Consider the following 26,467-nt stretch of genomic DNA (forward strand, 5'->3'; position numbering starts at 1 on the left):
GTGACCATAAAGCTAATCTGCATCTCTTTCCTCTCTTTACCAAGCTGCAGATGAGGACGTGTGACTTCTCACTTTTCCAATTATAAGTTAGTCAGACAAGGACGTGTCAAACAATGAATGTTTAAATATTTAGGTGTTTTACGGTTGTTTCCACGCTGTTTTCCGACAACAAAAGGACACTGGAAATTGGCTCATTTATCTTTACTGACTCATCTTGGGTGTTTTTTTGCGTGGACCAGTGTCTATCTACAGCTGTTGGAATCGCCGTGGTTAATGTAATAACCAGTGGAGTGTTTCTAAATAAAAGGCCAGTCCATCTTTGGCACTATGGTGACTATGTGTCGAAATTAAAAGTTTGTCAGTAACTTCTAATTTAATGTCACATCTGTGGAGTGGAATCTTGAAGGTCATAGTCACTAAAGGGTAACTGGTTTTCCATGAGATACTTGTTTTGTCAGTGAGGTGGGAGGGTGAGTCTGCAGCATCTGGGATGAATCTAGATCATTAAGCACTTCTGAAACACATTCTGCATGGTCCCTGAATGCGTCAGAGTCACGTCGAGTGAACAAGTTTTGCTGCAGAAATGTGTCAAACACGGTTAAATTAACTTGTTATATGATTATCAACCATTCTTACCTGAATAAATGTCTGTCGTTAATCGAGTCATCCTTAAAACACAAACGCCATGTGAGAAGGATACTAGGGATAAAGGGGTGAGTGTGGAGCCCAGGAGGTAGAGTACTCGTCCACCAATCCCACATTTGTTGATTTAATCCCCGGCTCACATGTCTAAGTATCCTTAAGAAAGACCCCAAACCCCAACTTAGATGCTCCTGTTGAGTGTTGTCCCCCATGGGTGTGTGTTAAATGGTTTAAGTACCAATATGTGGAAAAGCACTATATAAGTGCAGATCATTTAACAATTAGAGAGGGAGGTCACCAAGACTCTCTGAAGGTGTCATAAGCTTCAGCAGCTGAGAGGAGAGACTGTACACAAATGAGTCTATTAGCTTCTTGGTGTAGAATTTGGCCAACTTTGTCAGTGACTGGACCTTCTGGATACAGGTGGACTTGTACACTTTCTGAAACACACTCACTGCACTCAGGTGATCCCCATTTAACCAATTGTGACTTCTAAAACCAAGTGGTTGCTGCATTTAGGTTTTATATTATTACATGATATTATTGTTTTGGTAAGTTTTTGTCGAATCAACTATGTGCAATTCTATCCTGTCTTTAAGTGCAGTATAAGGACATGAGGACAACATCTACCGAACACCACAACCCAATAATGTGAAGCAGCCTACAAGTGTCCAGCTGTGAAAATTCTCTTCATCATAATGAACTTTGAGGCTGCTACCAGTACTAGTAAAAACTTTCCTTGCCCTATTGATAATTGCATCACTCCGAAGTCATCGTATGGACGTGTGGAGTGGAAAGCGATGAGTCATTGTCTGCAATACTTAAAGTTTGAAGCCACGTTAACCCAGAAAAATGAGCACAGACAGCTGTGTTTTTGATTTGTGTTTCCCATTGAGAAGAGATTAGAGGCATTCAAATTTGATAGGCTTTCAAATTTAATGAAACATGTAATAAGAAATTCTAAATTTCAAATGGGATCCAAACGTGTAATTCTAGTGCATGTTTTAATTAGTCAGTCATGAATGATCCCTGCTTAAATCCTCAATATTACATAACCAATTGGAGTTGAGCAGCATGTAGCCTGCTGCTCCAGTTTGTAGCTTTTATTGCCTGCAGCTTATCAGTGTAATGTGATTAAAATGTAAACATGTGTCCTGTAACATTTTATTATAGATAATGGAAAAATATAAATAGCGCTGCAGTTAGTTTCAGATGTCTGGACCTGATAATCAGTTCACATGTAATCTGCTTTATTATGTAATGTTGTCTGTGCAAGAGAGAAAAGGACAACCTGGATAGACACATAAGACACATACCGTTAATCTTCACTTCACCTGAAATAATAATAATTAAGTGTAAATAATTCATGGATCAATCGTCACATGTGATTATATCCAAGAGGGAAGACAATGAGGGACACGGAGCTCCAGTTTCTGAAAGACGACACACAAAGACAGACACACAAAAAAAAACTGGGAACGTAGAGCTGTTGGTGACATGATTTCATTTCTGTTACATGAGCATAAAATTACAACAACCCAGAGAGCTCTGCACACTGCCAAGTGCCAACAACACATGCAAACAGACAGAACACAAGCAAATTATAAAAACATCGTCAACAATTTCACAACACATGGATTTAGAAAAATTGGAAACAACGGAAATCTGTGGAAAGGGAAGACTTAGTGATGGACACACTTATTGTTGCCATGGAGACCGATGAGGCTGAGACAACTTTTGTTTTTTAAACTCTGATGGCACACATGTGGATATGCTGTTAATCTATTTTGATTATGTTTTCTGTATTAACAGCAAAGAAACTAAATTAATAGACAAAACAAAACCCTCCCACTAACTGAACAGAAACAGCAGTTTTGGAAACATCTGGACATGATGGTCAAAGACACAGCGTCTGTCTGCAGCACAGAGTAAATGTATCAAATCCTCAATTTTCAGAGTAAATATTTACCATCTTCTTCACACTGGGGGGGACAATAATCCTACAAACGACACAACAAAGAACACTGCATCTCCAAAAATGTCCTGAATTATTTTGCAGATTAAGAAAATTTTTTTGTTGTTGCTATGTAACAACATCGTCCTCTTAACATGGTTCTCTGAATTAGTAAAGTGCAATTGTGCTTTTATTTCTTTGTCCATTGCTAATACTTGTCCAATAAACATGCTGATTCTTGGCTTGTAGCTAACATGCCCCTTAAGATGCTGTGCATTCATTCATAAATCCATAAATATACACACCTGAATTCACAAGTAAGTTTTTTTTTTATTTCAACATTTCCAGAAATGAAATAATCTCCTTCAAACATTTGTTTTTGATCAGAGTTCTCCCAATGTGAGAAATCAGCCTCTCCATGTTCGCTCTGCGTGGGCTCGCCCTGAAGCCATGACTGTTTCTATGAAATAAACTAAGTAAAAAGTTTCTTATATTTTAATCTTCGATGCATCACTCCAGGTCCTTTCTGCAAAACTTTAGGCAAAGGTAAGCAACCTCCTTTACTCTGTGCTGTTGTGTAGAGTGGATGGTTACAGCAAGTGCATAGTAATGGCAGAAGTCTGTAATCTGAACATGAAGCTCCACATTATGATCACAGCTCAATATATGATCCTTGTGTCTTTTGCCCGTTGTTTGGATGCACACTGCAATGATGACCTTAAAATGTCCCAGCTTATGTTGAAAAACCGGATTTGTTGCGTAATCGAAGACCTGTGACCTTGCCTGACAGTGTTTAGCTCCAGCTGTCTGGTCTTACTCCCTGTAGTGAGCCACCAGAATCACCTTAGGTGTAAGTGTGTTAGCAGCAGGGGTGTAAGAAGCAGCCAAGTCTGGATTCAGTGGAGATGGAGCCCCGTGATTGGCTCCCTCCGAGGACATGTGGATGGAGTTTTGTGAGGGCACGGGGTGCTCCTTCTCCTGCCGGACTGTGCGGGGCGTCTTCGTCACCCGTGAAAATGTCTTTAAGGTGGAAACTCGCACCCGGGTGGAGCAGCTGAGAAATGCCCTGAAACACCTGTAGAACTACACACACAGGATTAGTATCAATCTTGGTGGTAACAGCAGTTGTTTAATTGCATTCATTAAAATGACATAAGCATTTCTTAATACAACAAATTCTCTGTGACCCTGTAGTTGGTGAAGGTAAAATAGTGGAAGCACTATAGTGGAAGTTTGTAACCTGGTGGGAATGAGTAGTATTAGTTGTAGAATGGTTGCATGTGTTATTGTTATATAAGAGTTAATAATAATAGTAGAAGTAGTGGTAACCGTAATGACAGACCTTCTGAAGTAGCAGTTTTTTTTTGTTTTTCCCCTTTCTGACACAACCCCCCCAAATGCTGAGGATGGGGTGCGAGCCACTGACCCTATGGTTGGTGGGCGGCCACTCTACCAGCTGAGCCACTGTCACCGCCTGCCCTAGTGTGGTAGCAGTCATGGTAAATGTAACACACACATTCTTAAAATATGTAGTACAGTTAGTAACAGTAAATGTTAAATAATCGAACACAAACAAGTTCGGTTCCTTCTCAATGTTCGTAGTCCTGCAGGCAACGCGTTCCCCTGGATAAACGTAGTGTACTTAGTATACTCTCCGGTTCCACACGTATACTTAAAGTCTACTACATTTCCCCAGGGAGCCGCAGATCAAACCGGCGTGATGCATAAAATGGGACTTTTTAATTCACAATTTGGCTGAACAGTTTCCCTTCAGTTTCCAGTCTGAGGGGGAAAAAAGAGTAACATGCAGTAATTGATATGACAAATGAGATCAGTTTGTGGCCCCTCAGATACATGAGCAGTATCTTAAGCTGTAACTGAGAATTCATCATCTGAGCCAATTAATTTTTGCTACCCCAAGGAAATTACGGCGCTTTCAAAATTAGGTCTCCATTTTAAATCTTCTAGTGACACAAATCCCTGTGTATTAATCTGCTGGAGAGCTGTGAGTTTGGGGGTTTGAGGAAACAGGCACAGATTGGCAGAAGACTGAGGAGCCACCAAATACTCACCTGTATTTATGGCATATGCATGTTTTTTTATACATTTATTTTTTAATTTGACATCCATGTGTAACAGCGTTTTTGCAGCATCGTGGTAAAGCAACTTTACCTAATCCGATATTAAACTCACCAACACATCAAACACTGCAACCTGCAAACTACAACGGCTTTCGGCTTGTCCCTTTAGGGGTCATCACAGCGGATTGTGTTCCGCACGTTGATTTGGCATGAATTTTTATGCCGGATGCCCTTCCTGCCACAACCCCCCCATTTAATCCGGGCTTTGATTACATTCCCGTCCAGCCACCAAGCCACACCAGGTGGCCCGATGCCCTACCACTGAGCCACCGGGCCCCCTACCTGTGAAACCTATAATCACAGATAATGCAGTCTAGGGATGTCTTGATACCACTTTTTCCCAGACTGAGTACAAGTAAAATTACTTACATTTGAGTAGACTGCAAATAGGAATATGAAGCTTTTTAAAACAAATGTTTGTGTTCTAGTTAATATTCTAGTTTGTTTGTATATATAATCCTCATCAATGATATCAGTTGCAAATATTAACGTTTATTAAAATAATTTTGAGAAACATGAGTATGACTGCTAGAAAGTAGATTTTAAGTCTCTAGCAGAGCTGAGTTTACATTCAGCTTTACTTTTTGTTTTCATTAGTTATCTTTCCACTTCCACCTACCTGTGGAGAACCTTGATATTTGGGTGCAGTATAGGGAGACATTTTGTGAATACAAGTACACGAAGGCCAAATTGGCCCCGACATCCCTACTACAGTATTATTATTATTACTAAGGTTGTGGTTCCACAGCGTGAATCTGTGCAGCGCTTGAAGTCTTCAACTCGCCTCAACACACTGCTGCCACATCTATGGGCTGGGAGGAACTGAAGACTGAAAGCGCCACACAGTGGAGCCTCCAGCACGTTTACCTGCAGACAAACTTCACTGCAGCACCACCAGACAGAGCGTCACTGTCAAAACAAGCCAGTTGGCAAAGAAAGAGACAGGCGGTCCAACAGAAACCGATAAAAAAGTCACAAAGATAAAGTGTGTCCGCATGTGTGTGTGTGTGTGTGTGTGTGTGTGTGCGTGCGTGTTTGTGTGTGGAGAAAAAGGAAAGGTCATCTCCACAGTGTGTCGCTGCCTGATAAAAACATCACATGCTAATCAAGATCAATGCTACGTTAGCTTCTAGAGATTAAAAAGAACTTTCTGCACACCTCCTGCCTGTCACCTGTTTTCCTACCTGGGTTTCATCTCCATGTCCTTCCTTTAGTCCCATTCTCTGTAGCCTTTTGCTTTCATTATTCTTTGAAGCTTAACCCCCAAAACTCTCCTCTTACTTTCTGCTGACATTCTTCGCTGTCTCATTCTATTCATTCCACCGGCCTTTCCTTCTTTTTTTTGTCCTCCTTTTGTCTTTCGGATTTTAGATGAAAACAAATAAAAAAACCCACATGTCAACACTGTCAGACCTGACGTGGCAACATAACATTGTAATTGCGATTTTAAATCTGTATTATGTTCCATATTTGTGAACCTTTTACTGAAAAAGACTGAGCCAAAGTATTTCTGCACCTTCAAACTCTAAAGTTCCCACTTGCTGGCACTTTTTCCATCCCTCATACACCGACCTTTGTTATTGTCCACTCTGACACTTTAAGGGGACTCAACTCTCAACTCTCAACCAATACTACACTAAGGTGCTGCTGCGGGTTGCAAAACTACACGTGCTCTTACGTCACGTTCACCAACATTTAGGTTGTTTAATCTTTATCATCTAATCCGACCAACAGAAGTGTTTGTTGAAATAGTTTCGCTTCAGTATTTAGTATATTTTTCTGCTAAACCTTTGCTGCCACTACCATTGGGGAAGCTCACTTTGGTTGCAATAGTGGAATAGTTTAGAATAGTTTACAAGAAAACTGGATGCTGGATCCAATTTGCTCCAAAATGAGAGCTGGTAATCTTTGAGATTAGGTCAGCTGAACTGATGTTGGACCATTACAGGTGGAAAAGTTGAAAAAATAGAAATTAATATACTTTTTTCGAAACGTGATTTGGTCTCATGTCTGAGTTGTTCCTTGGTTTCCAATGATTATACTAATCCACTAACAACTGCACTAATGAATTACTGATTGTGAAAAGCTGCACAAACAACCTTGAAGTGTTCTCTTCTTTCGGTTAGAAAGGCCCATGGCAACAAACTGATTATTTCCTCTTTGGGTTTTTTTTTCCTGCTCTGCGTCCTTGGATGTCAGCATCATGCCATCACAGGTGTTATCCACTGTTATAGCTTTGGCACCAGTATAATGTTACAACTCTGAGTTGTATGTTTGCATATGTCTGGGTGTGTGGGTATTTAGCTAAAAGCAGAAAAGCTGATAATTAGATTATTTAGATTAAATTATTTAATATTTATAAGCACTTTATGAACATTTCATAATTAGTTTGAAAAGGACTATCGTGAAGTTGTAATTAAAGACATTTTGAGTGTAAATAATAATTAAAAACGAGAAGTGAGACAGACATAAAACCTTACAAATGTGGGTATTTTTTAATTATAATTTTTTTTATTTTACCTCATATGTTGCTTTCATTAAAAGCACAGACAATCCATTCAAACAACTCTTAAAGTTGTTTGACAACAGTCGAGGGTTTTCCTAAAACTTCACAGACTTTCATAGTTAAGTTTGGTCCTGGAAAAAAAGTGTGGTCAGTTTCTTGGATGTGCCCATTTCTTTTCCACAAAATAAAAAATGGTGATGAAGAAAGACGTCATCTAGCTCACTTTGAGCAAATGTCATGTGCAGCTGATTGCAGCTCTGCTTTAATCATTGACGTTGCATGTTCTGAAGGAAAGAATAGGTAATGAGATTAACGTAAAAAATTATAAATAATAACTAACAATAATTGTACATTTATATACACACTCGAGTTCCAAAAGCCAAACACAGTTAAAAGGATCTAATTGAGATACTGGCAGCAAGTGAATCAATTATCACCATCATCATGACCCAAACGTGACTGTTGAATAACTAACAGAGTACGCCTCACCTGTTTGTTCATGAAGATGTAGATAAAGGGGTTGACCACAGTGGAGAACTTGGCCAGCAGCGATGGCGTGATGCTCGCCTCCGCGGTCAAAAGGTCCTGAGGGCCAAAGGTCGCGATCAGAGCTGCCACTCCGTATGGCAGCCAGCAAAGCAGGTAACACACCACCATGGTCACGACCATCAACAGCACCCGCTGCTCTCGACGGCGGGTCACCACCGAACTCACACTGCTGACCTGAGAACAGGGAAAAAAAACAGTGCCCGGAACAAAACCTAATCATCTATTTTCCGAACTTTTTATACCAAACAATGAAAAATCAACATTAGTTCTAATCCAGCTATTTTATTAGAATTGAGACTTAATGCTAATATTTTTTTCTAAATCATGATTTAAAACAGCAAATATGTTTTGTAGGAATCATAATTAGTACTAGATTACATTGTCTCTAAAAGGTAGTAAGTAAATGAAGACATCAGAAGACATCACAAATGCAAATATGTTGATGAAGACATCAGAACTTACAGCTCATGGTGCTTTCATAGAGGAAAAAGTAACGTTGCTAGAAATGTTTAAAACTACCCTGTTCCCGCAAAATCAAGGTTTAAATTTTTGGAAAATAAATAAATAAATAAATAAATACAAAATAACACTGCGACTTTTGTATAACTCAGCATGTTCTGTAAGAAACCAAGGTGTTAGTATTCATTATTAACAGTCAACACCACATATGGTACCTACAGTACTTTATGAAATATATTCACATCACGGCACCTGAGTGAGTGCAACATAGATATATTGATCCACTGAAAGAGCAGCAACAACTGAACTAAATCTAAATTTTCTTGCCTGGATTGGCAAAGGCGGAACAGTTTAAAATCCCCACTCAATGAGATCCTCCTCTGCCACAATAAGTACTGCATTTAGAAACTTAGAACTTTAGAAACTTAATAAATGAAAAAAGTCCAAAGTAAATAAAGGATACAGTGTCTCAAGAGACACACACTAGTAAAAAGATTTTGGACAATTTGGACTCCACCACTGAGAAACATAGCTACCAGCTTTTTCAACAGTCAGATATCACATGCAATTTTGCTTTTTTATCACTACTCATGTTTTATGAGTAGTGTAATTATGGGTTAAATTAAATTAGTTTCTTACCATAAACTTCTAAGAATAACGTCTCTCTACGCACAGTAGCTGTGAAGAAATTTCAATCAATGTGCCAATGTATCGTTTGCCTACAAACTGTTGTTCAGTTCAGTTCAAACATGGAATGAGGAGTAGAACTAATGTTCTCGACACACTCACTGTTTGGCATCAGTCCTGAGCACAGAGGATGCCAAATGTGCCAGAGTTACATTACCAGCTCTCCATAAGGTCTCAGTTTATAAGCAGCAACCCTTTGGATAGTTATTCCAGAGCATGAGGAACTAAATCATCCTCTCTGTGCGATGAGAAGATTATAGCCACCTTCATTTTTTGTTTGCTAAATTAGAGATTACAGATTAAACATTTTCAAACTTGGGCTTTTTAACAGATTAGCAAACATGTTAAATAATAAGTTTTAAGGGCTTTTGGTCCAGACCTTCAGACTTTTTGTGTTGGTCCGAATCACAATAGCAGGTGTGAAACATGCCTAGGGGCACAGCCAGGACTACAGAAACCAAGTTTGGTCCAACCTAAACAGGTGGTCTTGCTTCAAATCACTGTCTACTGGGAAAACAAGTTAGGATTGGTTCAGACCTTTGGACCAATTACAGGAAGTCGAGGCAGGTTATTGTAACCCCTTAAACAACAGATGAAGAAAAAGAACCAGAACACAATAAAAAAATATGCCACTTGAGCAATGTAAGACAGGATGAGATGACATCTCCAATTTCAATTTGGTCTGAGTAAGAATTAAACACCTAGAAAAATGCAGAACACCTTATTTTCCTACAAAGGAGAGAGTTGATATGGAGGACAGGAGACGCGTGGCATCTAACATTGGTTACGCCATTGCCGTATTGTGCATTAATGCACAATAACAAGAAAAAGTCAACGTAGGCGACAGGATGTAGGTTTGTCATGTCAAGTTCTTAAGTCCGCCCACAAAATTGGAACAAAGGTGAAACTGCATCAATGCGGCTGTGAACAGTTTAACAAAAATTTGAACGATAGATGTGAAAACGTCCTAAGATCTGCAGATGTTAAGAGCTAGGCCACAACTAAAGCTGTGTTTCCCTGTTTTTACTCCAAGCTTTCTGCCGGCTGCCTCTGGCTTTATATTCAAGATACTGACAGCGTCTTAAAACACATGTAAATACCCTAGTTAGAAGCAAGTTATCGATAAGAAACACTGATTTAAAACATTGTTTTTATTAGCTCTTTATAATAAAATCTTTTCTTATGATTGTATCAATGTTAGATTTCCAATTCTGACTCGAGGTGCAGTGGTTCTAAACAAAACAAATGTAAAAAGCAGCCAATGCATCAGCTTTGGGACCTGAATAGGTGCACAGTCTGCAGAATGATTGTTCATCATACTGAAGGGAAGGACAAAGGAGACAATCTTCTGTGCACACACTGAAATTGCACCCTGAATCTTAAATCCACACCATTAAATTAGCCAAGCAGAGAGAAAGAGGTGACTGAGGTTTCACAGAGCTGCACAGAGGTCCTGAAACACAGATTAAAGATATTTATGTGTCCAGAGCCCACAGCAGAGGGAGTGCCGCAAGTTCTTGATAGAGTAGATGCAACTCAATGCACTGTGTGTCAGGCCATCAACATAATTTTTCAGCTATTATTATAGGATGAACACCAGCCCCTGATATGTATTGTCCAGCACATAATAAAGTCATAAGACAGAACCTAACCTGATTATTCACATCTCTGTATGATTCTAATAGGATCAGGTTTCTGTTCATCTGTGTCTTTTTGTTTTAACTAACATGTGCCTTTCACCTATGGCCGACATGACCATTCTCTCTCAGTGTGAATCTTGTGTAGCGGGAATGTCTGGACACTCATTAACTCATTAACAAAACATCAAACTAGCAGCAGCTCTGTAGATGTGTGCGTCCATCTGCTAGACTTCAGAGGAGCAGATGCAAAACAGCTGATTGCTGCTTAGTGATTCACAGCTGCGGCAAACGAAACTGGAATGTGCTCTAATGGAGCACAGTGAGGCAATTCTGAGAGCCGTCCTTCCAGCAGCTCACATCTGTATTTACAGTACAGCGCGCTGGATCAAAATACATTTGCTGCTTCGACACATCAGAAATGTTACATTCATTTTTAGGGCAGTTTTTGTCCATTCTTTTGTCTCTTCAATGAAACTACTCACTAACTACATTACTGAAGTTAAGGACACGAACCTATATCTGTATTGTATTATTTGTATCCTGAATATGATTTATAGTGGTGTAGATCATATGTTTGCATGGAACATATAACCTGTAGATTATCCCTTGGTCTGACTGCAGTGTCCTCTTAGGTCTTTGATGCAATACTTTAATAACAGGCTTATTAGCAAATAGATTGCAAGTGATTACAATACTTCTCTTGGTGACCCTTGACCTCGGACAGTGGTTCAACCTTATCTCTTGAAGCCCACCTTCTTGTTTCTAGGACATGCTACACCATAAGAAAAATAATGATGAATAATCCACAGAATTAACAGAAATTACGTTTTTTTGTCCCCCTGTTCAACACTGCCAGGTGAAAAACAAAACAAAACACACCAGCCAAAGTAAAAAGTATTTTATGCACCTTGATTCCAAAGCCCGAATACAACTCAATAGGGGTTTTGAACTCAAAATTCTACTCATCAGTAAAACGTGGATGACCTCTCCTCTGTTCTGTCCCTGAACACATCGCACCCCTGGTTATTTGAAATACTCACTTTATAAAATGTTGTTGGAGGCTTCGAAAACTACTTACAATTGAAATCTCAGAGGCTGTCATGAAGCTGAAGACCAGGTAAGAAATTATCTCACCTAAGGAGCAGCCTCTTTTACAAATGAGAAACACATATGATCCCATAAATCAAAAACACCTTATTTATCACAACTGGTTTTTGATATGCTTCTTTCTCCGTAGAAGATAACTGTTCCCATATTTGACGAGCAGCCCTGCGGTCTTCACAAATGATTATTTGAATATAACATTATTAGGATGTGCTTTTCAAATGGTTCATATTGTGGTTAATGCAATCTTAATTAGACTCTGTGGAGAAGCTACAGCAGAGCGGAGGAACCAGTAGTTTCAGTTAATTCTGTTGATTATTCATCATTGTTATTCTTGTGGTGTTTGCATATGGGTTTGAGCCGCTGTAGAAACAAGCAAGTGGGTTTCAAGCAAACATTTCAACCACTGTCCGAGGTCAAGGGTCACCAGTGCTCAACACGGATGCAGATGTGATCACAGTTAGCTTAATATCCATCATATGAGAAAAGTAAACAACTCGTATAATTTAGACAGAAATATGCAGACATATAAACAACTGCAGGATAGTGTAGATTTTTGCAAAATCTAATAAACAGTTATAATCATTATGAATGTTAAATAAAAACTCCACTGAGGAGAGAAATTAGCCTCTCGTAGTTTCTTTGTTTCTTTCTCTTGTACAGTGCGCGTCAGCACACACACACACACACACACACGCTCACACTTTGATTCTGCAAGCTCCAGGAATGAGATTAAATACGTGTTTGCCCTGCAAGTGAGAAAATACCTGCTGTGTAAGCAAGGGATTTTCTTCCACCCAAGGTGTAACCTTACACCTAAGCCGCTGAGAAACAACAGTACATGCAACCACACACATTTCTATGACTAGTGAGGACAAAAGGTGATATTACCAACCTGAATCACCAAATCTATGGGCTCAGTGCTTGACCTATTTAAACCTTGCTCTAACCTTAAGCAGGCCGTAGCAGGGGAAATAGAAAGACATGTACGCAGATATCAGAGCGAAATACAACCTCAACTCCAGAATAGTTGGGAAGATGTGAAAATGTAAATAAAAACAGGATGCAATTATTTGCAAATCTCATCAAGCCATATTTTATTTAGAATACAACATAGATAACATTGAAACTGAGATATTTTACCAATTCATGGAAAATATTAGCTCACTTTAAATTTGATGTCAGCAACGCATCTCAAAAAAGTTGGAAGGGGGGGCAACACAAACCTGGGAAAGTAATTATCGCAAATCTAAAACAAATGGAGGAACATTTGACAACTAATTGAGTTAACTGGCAACAATTTCTGAAAAATGTTCCTCAACATAAAATTATGAGGACTTTGAAGATCCCACCATGTACAGTAAATAATATCATCAAAAGATTCAGAGAATCAGGAGGAACCTCTGTGCACAAGGGACCAGGCCGAACGTCACATGTGAATGTGCGTGATCTTTGGGCCCTCACTGCATGAGAAACAGAAAATCCAGAAATCCCTGTCTGTGAACACAAGTCAATGTGCAATCCACAAATGTAAGTTAGAGCTGTATCATGCTAGAAGCTATATGTTAACACGGTCCACGATGTTCTCTGGGCCAAAGCTCATTTAAAATGGTCTGTGGCAAAACGGAAAAAGTGTTCTGTGATCAGAATGCAAATTTTAAATAATTTTGGAAACAATGGACGCCGTTTCCTGTGGACCATCGAGCCTGTTATTAGCGGACAGTACAAAAACCTGCATCTCTGATGGTATGTTGGTGCATTAGTGCCTATGGTGTGGCCAGCTTACAGAGCAACATAAGCTCCCATCCAGACAACGTCTGTTTCAGGGAAGGCTTTGCATATTTCAGCAAGACAATGCTAAACCACATCCTGCATCCATCACAACAGCTTTGCTTTGGGGTTGTAAAACACACTTCCCGTGTCCCGTCTGTCAAGCTCAATCACCTTACACATTTTCTATTGTTTTTCTCCACTTAAAGTTATATTTTGTTGATTAACACCTTTACCAAAGATATTTATACAAGATTACACAGTCATGCCATCAAAAGGAAGCTGTGAGAATGATGAGGATGTCTTCATTTCCTTACCCGAAGCAGCTATGCCAATGATTTTTTTATGGCAACTTGTTTGTTTTAACGAACTGCTTATCAGCTGGCTAATTGACAGGATGACAGTTTAATAAACTGAAGTGATTCGACACCAGCTATGAATGAAATATTTTAATCATTTTTACTGTGTTGTTGGACTTTATCACACCTAGCAAATGCAAACCTAATACATAAGACACAATTGGACAACCAGCCCTTTCCTCTGTGTCATTATGTGACAGCAAAACGGCATGTTGTTTTAATGTGTTCATTTTACTTATGAGTCCATGTGATATTGTAAATAAAAGACTAAATTAATTAGATCAGTTTTGAGAATAAAATCCATCACAGTCAAACATGATCATGTCTTTGAATGGTGAGTTTTTGTTCATTATCAGAGCATTGTTATGGTTTGGCATGTCACCTATTACCTACTGGTATATTTATCATTAATAAGACGTGTTGAAAATTTGCAACATCTACTGGTCAAAGTAAATATGGAAGACTGCTATAGAGCTGCATTTCATGACATAATGCATAGTGTACAAAGATTTTCCAGAGGAGGATGGAGCAACAAAATGCAGATCTTTGAGACGAGAGGCACCAGTTTTAGTCCTGTTTGATTTCATGAGTCAGTGTTGTTACTTTAGTCTGTTTCTGTATTGTTGTTTCTGTATTTTAATCTTCCGCTAAACTTCCCTTTTTTGTGCCTAAACGTGAAGAAAAATGCCAGAACAAGATTGCGAGATTGGTGGACAACCGCTCTAACTTCCTGCGCCAAACTCGGAGGGATTGTCCAGGATCGAGAGGAGTTTGGACAACATTCTCCTCTCCGCCACAACATGCAGAGGGTCCAGCTCCTCCTGGACCTCTCCGCTTGTACACAGGTAGGAGGTGGATCACATCATTTTGATGAATTGTTTCTTTAAAGCTGCAGTAATAGTTTTTGGTTATTTTGTTTTTGGCCACTGGGGGGTCAGTGTAACAACAAAGATGACATTTGTAATGTTGATATGGCCATAAACTGACTTTAGTTCCTTTAAAGCCATGTTGCTAAGCAAATGTCAAAAATACTCTTTACTCTTAGCTCAGCTTTGGTCTCTACTAACTCCCAAATGAAGTACGTGATTCTTCAGCTGTTACGTCCTGGAATTGCACACACTTGGTCCGTCTGCAGTAGTGGTGGGTAGCTATTTTAATTTTTTAAATTCCTGTAACTAAGAGCAACAAGAGTGAAACACAGTGCAATTATAGGCAAACATTATACTGAACTGACAGATGCTAAAATGTTGTGGCACTGATGCAAGTTGCAGCCAGGTGTTAAACACACAAGCTATGAACCACTGAATCAAATCTGTCTTCCCCGATTTCTCCCTTTCTCTCCTCCACTACGACACATCGGTGTAACTGCCTCCAGGAATCAGCAATTTACCATTTAATCTTTAAACAACCATAACATGCATCAATGGAACAGAAACTACTACAGCAACCGTTTTCCACCTCCCTGAGCACTTTTTGCAATATTATGCATTTGCAATAACATACATTCCAACCAATTTGATCCATTCAGTTTTTATAAGTGCAAAAGCAATAACAAGGGTTCATCGTGCTTGCAGGCACAGCAAAAATTGGCATGGCACATAAACCAACAAATGGTGTGGCAAATTAAATTCTCGTGCAAAGAGCATTAGCACATCAACACAGAGTGTGGTTCATGGCCATGAGCTCACACATTTAACCATCCCAGACAAAGCTGGAGGAAAACGTGACGCTCAACCAAACCCTGCAGCAAATCCCATCCTTAGCTGCACTCTGTGTCCATGTAAATGCCAAAAAGAGTCACGTGAAACAATATCATATTTAAAAGTTGCTCCAAATGGTTCACAGCATTACTTTTCTCTAGAAATTGGCAGGATATATTAGGCTTTATGTAAATGTATTATTATTTTGCTACGGTTTACTCATACAAGTGTTCACAGCCACCAAACTCCTCAGCTTGATGAGCCCCAGTCCTTGAGGAGATTTTTTAGTTCCAACCATTAGCGTATTATATGCCCCCAAACTTTCTCTTTTAGGCTTCTGCTGTGTTTACAGAGACTTTTTGGTCACAAAAGAAATTTAAGAAGAAGCCTTTTAATAGGCCCTGCTGTTGGAAACCACTAAACAGGTTTAGCAGTGTCAGTATTAATAGACCCGAAACTATTTCCCTCTAGGATTAAGAAAATTCTTCCAACCTTTCTTAAAAACTTCAAACTGAGAAAAATATAAATGGTTCAGCAAATTAACAAGGACCCCCCCCCCCCCCCAGCCAGATTGGCCAAACGCAGATTGTTGATGCAAACTGGGTCTAAATATATCATAATCAACTTCTAAACGTGTTATGTAGAAATTGTTGAAGATAAACTCCTCCTCAACAGAAACAATATGAGTGAACGCTCTGGTACTACACACGCACACACACACACACACACACAGCTCCATGAAGTTTTATCTGCTGTCATTAGCTGAAAGTAGGAGTGAAGGGCTGTAGCCTTGATGTTTAATGAAGCGCCTGAGCCGCGTATAACAAAGACAGTCGTCTGTAATCCTGTCATTAACAGCAGCCTGCAGAGAGAACCCCTGCACTGCTCTCCACTCCCCATATTCATGACTATTTTTAGCTTTTCTCACAGCTCACAAAAGTTTTACTATCAACTCTGCTCACACACACATGCTCACCTGGTATCCTTACATATTTTGGAGTTAGTTAGATGGAGAGCAGTCTTTGAGATCAACAACAGCTTTCTGCTTGTCCCTTCTTGTCCCCACAGCGGAACATGTTCAGCATGTTGATTTGGCATGTGTTTTTACGCCGGATGCCCTTCCTGCCGCAACCCTCACATTTTTTCTTCCGGGCTCGGGACCGGCACCAGGGTTGCCCTTGGTTGCTGGGTGGGGCCACACCAGGTGGGGTGGGATTCGAGTGTGCTGCCTTCTGCATCCAAACTCAGTGCTCTACCACTGATCCACCAGGCCCCCCCTTTGAGGACACTCAAACAAAAACCGTTTGATTGGATGTTACCATTCAGGGTAAAGTCTTAAGACAAACTCTGTGTAATGCTCCTTTGCTCCATGTAAGTTAAGGGGAATCATTCATTTTAACATAAGGGTGCAAATAGTGGGTGGGGGGGGGGGGGTTTGTGGGTTTGGGGGGTAGAGCATTCGGCTGGGATGCAGAAGGCAGCGGGCTCAAATCCCACCCAACCAGACGTGGACCTACCCAGCCACCAAGGACAACCCTGGTGCTGGTCACCAACCTCAGACAAAAATGGGAGTGTTGCAGCAGGAAGGGCATCCGGCATAATCACAGATGCCAAATCAACATGCGGAACATGCTCCGCTGTGTCGACCCCTGAAGGCACAACCCGAAAGCCAATGAATTTATATTAACAATATGTTGTTCTAATGCACAAACATATGTTTTAGCGTATCAGGCTTGAGCACAGTCACACCATCAGTGCTCATGCAACACACTCTTTGGGATTACTGGGCATTGTGGTAAATGCTGAAGCCATGCAGCACTTATGCTCTGTGCCCACAAGCCTGAGGACAAAAGACATCAAGATCAACTGCTTTCGGCAGTTTTTGCCAATAAAAGACATAATTACAAGGTGCAAAAATAGAAGCACTTAATATATTCAGTAAAGGGGCTTATTCTGATCCGACCCTGATCCATAACTTCTGTATTTTCCAACCAATAATCACACAAATTATTTCAATTTAGACTGTCATGCATCACAACACAAGTCAACTTTGTAACACTGCTTGTAGTTTGTGTTAGTTTAGTTTTGCCTTCTTGTCTTCGGTACCTTGTCTGTAGTCCAGTTCACTCATGAGTTATTCGAGGGCACAAACAAAAACCCATGAACCTACACATATAATAATTCCAAATAAGCATATGTACTCTAAACAAACTGCACATAAAATCTAATAATCTTTCCACCTGGCAAACTGACCACTACTTCTCCTAAACTAAGCTTCAGTAAGAATGAAAATGTAACAGAAGCAGGGACTTTATCAGCATATTATCAGGATGCAAATTACATCTGTCGTCCAGAACTCAGGTCATGTCTAAACCTCCCCTGTGCCCACTGTTCCTGCATCGAAGTGTAAATTATGAGAGGAGATAAAATGACTTCAGACACTAACAGCATGCCCAGCAGCAGCAGCATATGTGCAAAGCAGGAGACAAGAACAAATTGGTTTATGCACCTTTAATGGACTGCACTGTCGAGATGACAAACCAGATTGGAGATTGGTGAAATTGGCTGATGCATGGGTTCATTTTGCAGCTCGTGCACTCTTGGAAATGTATGAACTGCATGTGAATTTGAATCATTTATCTTAAATCTATTTACCTGATCTTTTCAGACAGCTGGAATTCATTTTAACATTTAAAAAAACTAAAATCAAAAAAGCTGCTCAGAGATTCATAAATCATCCACATTTGGAAACTTTTGCAGACATAACATTTACATTTGCAGAATCACACCTGTCTGATTGCATGCAGCAGCTTGCCATAGGAGTAGAGGATGACTCCGAAAGGCAGGACCAGGCAGAAGGTGAACAGGCAGATGATGTAGGAGATGTTGTTCGCAGTCTGCGTCCTCCAGTCAACTGAGCAGGTGGTGCCGGGTCCCTCGGGCCCATATTTGCTCCATCCCAGTAGCGGAGGTACGGTCCAAGCCACAGAGTAGAGCCAAGAGAAGCAGATACCTCCCAGAGCTGGACGAAAGTTTTTGCCGTCGGCCATAGTGGGCGATACCATGGTGCAGTAACGCTCGTAGGACAGAACGGCCAAAGAAATCATGGAGACAATTCCTAAGGGGGGAGGAACACAACAAGTGATCAGTAGATGTATAAAAAGGTAATGGGGATCATTAAGGTGCTAACAAATGACTATTCTAAAAATCACCCTCTGTTTCTGTAGTTAAGGGGAAAGTTAAGGGAAAGTTGGCTGCAGCTTGTGTCTTTCATGCATTTCATACACTTGAGTCATAGCTACAACTCCCTGAAAACCCCAACAAGCTGCACATGTTGACTCTTTCTTAATCATTAGCCATTTGACAATTCCGAAGGCGTTGTCTGAATCCTTACAGACTCTAGCGAGCTAGGGAGTCTGATTTAAAGATAGACATTGATTACACAAAATCACAGCCCTCCAATTCATGATGAAGGCTTCCCGTTGGCTGACGCTGTTGCACGTTAGTCACAAATGACAGGGCGGGATTGTGGGCGTATACCACTGAGAGTCTCAAGATTAATGGAAATTATTTTGTACTTGTGTGTCTCAGTGTGTTTTCAGAGCAATGAGGAGGGAGAAAGATTTCTCTGTAGTTATAACTGATGAACGTTGGTTAGATAAAGCACACAAGGCCGCCCTTGTCAGGCAAAAAGATTCTTAATAAACACTGTATTACAGTATTACTAAGGAAAGATTACAGATCGGGAAAAGGGGTGGTGTTTTTACTTGAAATGTAGTTGCATAGATATGGAGGAAAAAAACATAAAGCAATAAACATCCATGGACTTCAGAACTGTAGCCTATTTCAAAGTACTCTTGTAAGGTTTTACTGTAGTTATAGGTTGAACCAGCAATTTCAATAAAACCAGCAGACATTAGGTTTTGCTCTAAACACAAATAAATATACATATATTAACCGTGGAATAAAAGCAACAACTGATAACAACTGTTAAATGTTACACGTAACATTTATAAAGTCGAGTGGTGAGTTGCACGATACATTCTTTGGGGCTGCTGATAAACAGCAAGTTTGTAAAGACGAAACATCACCACATGTACAGTATTTCATTCACAATGAAGAGAGGTTTACAGTAACATACAGCAAACAGTACAGTAAAGTAATTATGTACTGTGAGCTCTACATTATAAAGTTATTGGAAGGCTTTGATGATCAAGCTCGGTGGCTTAGCATGTGTTCTTATCGGCCCATAGGTATGACAGAGTAGGCTGCTTCTCCACCTGCCAGTATGCACACATAATTATCATCATGCACCAATCTGAAGTGTTACTTCAAAATCAATCATTTGAACTAAAAAACACAACATTGGGGTTCGGGAACGACAGGGAATTGGTTATAATTTGGGTTAAAGTATTAGGAATTAATAACACTGGCAGCTGGTTTGGCACTGGAAATAAAGAGTCCCACTTTCTATGGCCAATGTGTCATCAAATCACACATATTGACGATAATAAACCGTGGTGGGTGGGTGGTAGGTGGGGTACCAAATCACAACTCGGAGCTGCCCGCTGAGCAGCATGATAACAGTCAGATCAGCTGAAAATAATGCCTGCACACTGACTCCAAACCCCAAATGTATAACACAGTAAGTAAACAATGTAATGAACATGCCAATAGGCTACTAGCCCTAAAACGTTGGCATCCAGTGGGCTAAAGTATTAAAAGAAGATCAAAACACTAACACTTTTCCATTGTCTTTCCTGCAATGAGAGCACAGTCTCTACTCTGAGCTTGCTGGAGTTTCAGGGTGGGGTGGGGGTATCAGTGCCTAGCATTGGCTTTAATTCAAACAGGCCCCACTTTGGTTCTTCCGCATGCATTTTAATGGGTTTATCACCTGAGGCCTGATCCAACTCTGGAGTTATCCCCGAGTCAGCACAGGAGCTGCTCATCCGTCATTGTCTCTCATGTTCCTCTTTCTGTTTCATGCAGTCTGTATTGTCCTTTTGCTCGTTCTCTTTTTGCTTAATCTGTATTTCTCTACTTTGTAACCCACCTGTGTTTCTCCCTTTTCCACTCTTCTTTGTTCTCGTCACCCACTGATGGTAAAGCCTCAAAACTTGCTCCCACTGAAACCATTTTTCTCATTTGCTACCCACTGCACACAACATCCTGGACACATCCTGAAACACAGTTTTATCTGTGTTTCATCTTTTTTTAATAGGGTTTTCTGACTTACGGGAAGCTCCGCTGGAACCCAGTACATTACATCTGTTTACTTCAAATCATTAATAGTAGGGTTTCACTTTTTTGTTTTTTTGCTTAAAAAAAAAGTGATTTTTAGCTGTTTCATCTATAAAACTGTTATAATGTTACAAATATGGGCCAAATGAACAGTCAAATAGGGAGTGTGTGCTTAAAAGCTGATACAAATTAGGAAGCTGTTATGAAATTACATGCCAATAATTTATTATAGATGAAAGTTTCACTTAGTTGACAGTTTAATCTTATAATTACAAATGATCCTATTAAAACGTTGAGTGAAAGCGAGTTCAGGGAGTGTAAGTGAATCACTTTAGCTGAGCTTTTATAAATGGAAGAATGTGAAACATCTTGTGCCACAGACAAACGAGCCACATGTTCACACTGGGAGGCATCATGTTTAATTTCTACACTATGGACACACACACACACACACACACACACACTGTATCTTGAGTCAATCTCACCTAGTCCATCCTGCTGCGTGTTAGAAATGTATCATTTATTCATTCTGTAGTAACGTTTAGCTGAAAAAAGTGCCCGGACGTTTTAGAAGATCACTTCAGATTTGTGACTTGTGAACCAAACTTTGAACAGTGGAAGAATTTAAGGTAACCTGGCAAATGCAGGATGTGATGGCGTGCTGTTGAATGTAGTAAATACCTCTTAAATACTTCTGCAAGGTATTATCCTGACTCTGGTGAGCACGATCATTCTCCAGGGGGGAGCGACCCGAGGGTGGCTTGATCATGGCCATGCTAACGGTGCCTGGTTGCACGGCACAGAAGCTCAGATGTTGTCTGAGCAGCTGCAGTTGGGCAGACGACGTATCACTGGTGAATTAACAAAGTAACTCACTTCCATCTTTGTCTAGTGGATGTGAAACAAAAGGTGCTGTTATCACATTAACCCTGTGTTGTGTTGACCTACTTCGGCCTTGACTGTAGTGCACTTAAGCTGGATCATATGGCATTGGCAGCAGACTTCCAAACAAAGAACTGGGGAGGCAGTGGCTCAGTTTGTAGACTGTGTCGGAGGTTCGCACCCCGCTCCTCCCGACCACATGTCAAAGTGTCCCTGAACCCCCAGTGGCCCGTCCCCGGCCACGCAGTGCGGTTCCCAATTGCGGAGTGTTGCATCAGGAAGGGCTTCCGGGGTAAAAACTGTGCCAAATCAACATGCGGACAAACGATCCGCTGTGGCGACCCTGAACTCACAGGATAAGCCAAAAGGACAAAAAAGAAAAGGAACAAGAAACTGCTTTTCTAATTCTTGCAGTCGAATACCAACAAAAGAACACTGCAGGGAGTCACTTTCATGCAAACATTGCTCAGTTGTTGCACAAATTAAATGCTTTGCACACAAATAAATATGCTAAATATGTATTCCAAAGAAACAACGCAGTCCTCCTGCAATTTTCTCCACTTCAAACTGATTGGAGTTTGAACTCTGATGAGTTTTTGTCACTGTCAGCCCTTGGTCTATTCTCATGCACTGAATCTCTAAGGTGAGCAGCCAGTCAAACGGCTCTTTCACACACAGGAAAGCAGCACCTATGCAATGTGCTAAAATGGCTGACAAAGACACAGAAAGGAGTCCAACTAGTGCCAGCTGTGCAGGACACACAGCGGCAGATGTTTGCTAACAGCCGGATGTCAGCCCAGTGTGCCACAGCCCTGATAAATATCAAATCCAACAATGCCCTCTTATCCAAGAAGAACCCGCACGAGACTAGGAGAGATTCATAAACAACCGATACTATTTTTCTGTTGTTGCTTTTCATTTGAAGGCGCCTTTTTAAACGGATCAAACATCACCAAACCACCATCACTCAATTCTCACCTAAGTTTTTGATCTTTGAGAGTTCATATCTCTGCTGCAGTAGTCCTACAGAGCTAATGGTCAGGGTCCAGAATCCCACCTCTGAAGCATCTCAATCAGGTCTTTCTTTTTAAAACAGACAGCCTTTGATCCAGTTTGGATCATGTTGGTTATTTTCAGTTTAGATATATGTAAACTGTGCATGTCACATTGTTAGCTGTAGCTGTATAGTGGCGTTATTGAGGCGCTTACTTCGAATCATTCACGTTTGCAGAAAAAGAACAAAACACCTGGTCCAGGTCTGAATGAGCAGCCAGGGAGGTTTTTCTATAAATAGGTCAAATCTCCCAAGAGAAAACTACACATTTAAGATCACCACCTTACTGTGCAATGTGGACTCCACAGACAAAAGACGACACCTTGCTGCAAGTCCAAATTCCAGAGCAGAAACAACTGATTTAAGAGCAAAAACACCTCACTGCACTTTACTGACCTGTGTTGCAGCCTCTGCAGGGAAAGAAAAAATCATTTAAGTGCAACTTTTACATCAAGTCCAGATTCCAAAGAGCAAGAAAAAAAAAAGATTTAGCAGCACCCCTGAGATGAACGAAGAATCAGAAGTAGATAAAGTCAGTAAAGTCCATTAAGAGACTGATTACAATTGCTTTCACATTTCCTTATTTACATTCAGTAAAACCCATTAAACCGCTGACAAGCAGGATCATTCCCAATCATCTCTGTCTATCCTCAGCTTTTCTTCACTCTGATGCCCTGAATTGTTATAATTATAATTTCTGAGCAGATGAGTGACATGAATAAATCCTGGACAGTAATTCAGGAGATTGTCCTAAAGCTGAAAGGTCACGGGTTCGTCCCAGCACTGGAGAACAGCTCTGTCAGCAGTCCTCTCCTGTGAGTTTATATCCAGCACCAGACAAAACCTCCAAGGATCAAGATGAGAGCTTAACAAGAGCCGATTTATTATGTAATACAACCAGAAATGCTTTTTCCTTGTTTTATCATTATTTCATTCATCTTTCTGCATCTGCCCTCTTTCCATTAAATGCATTCTTACCTTGTACAGGCTAAATCTAATTAGGGTCATATTATTTATGTCCCTGAAAGTAGTGTAGTTTGCAAACTCAGAACAGTCGAACACCAGCATCTGAACGGAAATTCAACAGAAATCAAATAAAACGGAGTTTTGAGTTTGCTGGAGGGATTGGAAGCATAGTTCTCTCCATACAGGCTGTTGGAGGTAAACGAGGTAAATGAGAAAAAATTAAATCTGCCTTAAAGTCCCATTAAAAAATGAAGAACTGACGAGATTTGGTTCTCATAAAACGCATAGTTCTGGAAAAAAAAGTGCGTGATATGCAAACTGAAGACAGGACTTTCAGCGACGCACGGAGTTGATGTGTTATCACTAAAAGCAATGTGCAGAAATTACGCACGACCTCTATTGTGCATCGTCCTCTCGGTTGTTGGGTGAAACAATACGAAACGGAGAAAGAGGCCGTTTTAAAACGTTTCAGTGTAGATGCTGATCATCAAATACAAACATCTGCTTACCCAAACATGCGTTAACGAACCCATACCAAACGCACCCGGTGCGTCCGATCAGCCACCGCCCCTGTGTGCTGGCCGCGAAGCTGAACGGGGTTCCCAGCACGCTGACCAGCAGGTCGCTCACGGAGATGCTCACCAGGAGGAGGTTCATGGGCGTGCGCAGTACCCGGTACCGGCAGAACAGCGTGAGCACCAGGAAGTTACTAAGGAACCCGGAGGTGCCGATGAAGCCGAGGCACACCGCCACCACCAGGTGCCCCGTCGGGCTCAGGGACGGCGGAGGGAGAGAACCGGACCATTCCTCATACGCGTACGTTGTCGCCGTCGTGGCGGCGGCTCTTTCAACGGGACAGTGCGCACAGTTCAGGCTCAAGTTGGAAGCGATCATGCCGCGCTGAGCCGCCAGGTTCGGCGCAACCGAAAGTTTGCTCCGCGGAACGGAACCATCTGGTCTCGCTGCTTTTCACTCAGTCAGCCCATGTGGAGAAGATAGAAGGGGACCCTCTGCTGCAACGCGCGCACAAGTGGGCGCTTCGACAGAAGACAGAGTCATTTGTAAACACTAAGCCAGTCGGTGAATGAGTGAGCAGCTGTCAAATCCTCCTCTCCACCTTGCGTTCCGGGTCTCGAGAGATGCGCGGCCACCTTTCCGCCCGTGATAATCATCACCTACAGCGCATTTTACGCGCCTGGGGCCGGAGATTCGCAACACAATCTGTGCGTGTGTGCGCGCATCGACGAGTGTGTAGAAATCACAAACCATAGACCCAAACAATCAATGGGAGTTGTTATTATTATTAGCAGTAAACAATTGTAGGTGCAATTGTAAAAGGAAACATTTTCTTAAACTTTGACATTTCAGGTTATTTCACACAAACATTAATTATTTATTGATTACTTACATTTTGATTTAAACTTCAAACCAACACTTGCCTTTGCATATTAAACTGATTGTTTTTCAATTGGATCTCCATTTGTTAAGCATGTGGGAACTAGAAGAGTTGACGATGTTTACCAAAGGGTTACAAAAGAAATCCAAAGATCTGGAGAACTTCCCCACCACTGTTATCCTCTTCAGCAGTGGTCGAAAAACAAAGATCACACTAAGAAAAAGGCTTGCAACAGCGTGGGTGGGTCACACAGTGCATCAGTCAAGGTATTTATCCAAGAACGGAAGTTCAAATGAACACTGTTGTACCAAAGAATGGTCAAAGCAGTAAGTTGTTTTTTTTTATGGTTGTGTCAAAGCAGTTAATTGTCTTTCACATCCTCGGTGAATCGTTTACAAAAAGGGCAACGATATAATTTTCCTGCCCAGAGCAGTGAGGTAAAACTTTGGCCCTTTGTTATAGTTTCGCATTTCTTTTACTCCTTCGATTTCTATTGCAACCCGGCCAACAAATGCACTCTTGCACCTTCAATGAGAAATTAATTATGAATTAAAAAAAAAAAAAATCTGTTAATTTAAATGAAAATTCCTCCATGAAAAATGTAGCAGTCTTCATAAAATATGGTACAGGACAAATTTCCTGCACTTTGTCTCTGTGCACACTGTGCATTATACATAAGTCCTGGTTTGACATTTCACACTTCTGAACTTTTGTACGTTTATGAAGCCATCAAAAAGTCCACAACTGCACCGTCACAACGCACCATTTTAGGCGGTTAAAATTTGAACGAGGAACATGAGCTTTTGACGACCGAGGCAGAGGAGCAACAGTCATATCTTTGAGGAGAACAAATTGCCTTATTTGTACGAGAGTAATTTCCCATTATCTTAACTAAGCTGTGCTATGACCCGAGAAACGCAGCAGAGTGTAGCTGCACGTTGGTCCGAAACAGGGCAAAGGCCGCAGTGTTACGGTGTTTGTTACGCTAATGCCGTGTGTATATAACTCCATAACTTGGCTTCATTTCAAAGCAATAGCACCTAGTTTAGGTCTTATTGCAATTTCTTGAAGGTAACTACATGTATGTTTGTAATATCGTACTAATTACATCTAGTTTTTGATGGTTATAATGCTAATTAGTGCATTAGCATGCTCGCGACATTAGCAGACCAAATGCCAGGTAATTACTGTAAAGTCTTCAGCTGTCAGTTTTACAGTGTTGATAATTCAAACGTTGCATATTAAAGCAGACATTTCATACAGATGGAAATGGACAGTGAAACAGGAGACACGTCATCGCGGTTTCTAGGTCAGGTTGTAAGGGGAAGGCGTTAAATCTAATCCTGAGTAGCTCATCAACGATTAACCTAAACGCAACAGTTGATTTTTTTTTTTTAAGCTGAAGGTTACGAGA

At 40.7% G+C, this 26,467-nt stretch overlaps 1 protein-coding gene across 2 annotated transcripts; it reads right to left on the bottom strand.

The window, feature by feature from the left end:
- Window positions 1-2,135: 2,135 nt before the first annotated feature.
- tmtopsb (teleost multiple tissue opsin b) lies at window positions 2,136-24,886 on the bottom strand. 2 transcript variants are annotated; one of them, XM_067486990.1, is made up of 4 exons: window positions 24,167-24,880; window positions 18,301-18,629; window positions 7,733-7,966; window positions 2,136-3,679 (listed from the first exon to the last, which is right to left on the bottom strand). In XM_067486990.1, exons 1-4 carry the CDS (start codon window positions 24,549-24,551, stop codon window positions 3,410-3,412), a joined length of 1,218 nt encoding a protein of 405 aa, XP_067343091.1. In that variant the 5' UTR covers window positions 24,552-24,880; the 3' UTR covers window positions 2,136-3,409. The 2 variants fall into 2 exon arrangements, with proteins under 2 accessions (XP_067343091.1, XP_067343092.1); XM_067486991.1 differs by lacking the exon at window positions 2,136-3,679 and adding an exon at window positions 7,234-7,527 and having other exon boundaries at window positions 24,167-24,886.
- Between the last annotated feature and the right edge of the window lie 1,581 nt (window positions 24,887-26,467).

The sequence above is a fragment of the Channa argus genome, chromosome 19 (assembly GCF_033026475.1).
Source record: "Channa argus isolate prfri chromosome 19, Channa argus male v1.0, whole genome shotgun sequence".
In the NCBI taxonomy this organism is placed as follows: domain Eukaryota; kingdom Metazoa; phylum Chordata; class Actinopteri; order Anabantiformes; family Channidae; genus Channa; species Channa argus.

Excerpts from the sequence above, each read along its gene's own strand:
- tmtopsb (XM_067486990.1), bottom strand. The coding sequence starts at position 24,551 with ATGATCGCTTCCAACTTGAGCCTGAACTGTGCGCACTGTCCCGTTGAA. Across the intron at positions 7,967-18,300 it reads TGCTGCATGCAATCAGACAG|GTCAGCAGTGTGAGTTCGGT; the intron begins GTGTGATTCTGC and ends CCCTGTTCTCAG. Across the intron at positions 3,680-7,732 it reads ACATCTTCATGAACAAACAG|TTCTACAGGTGTTTCAGGGC; the intron begins GTGAGGCGTACT and ends CTGTGTGTGTAG.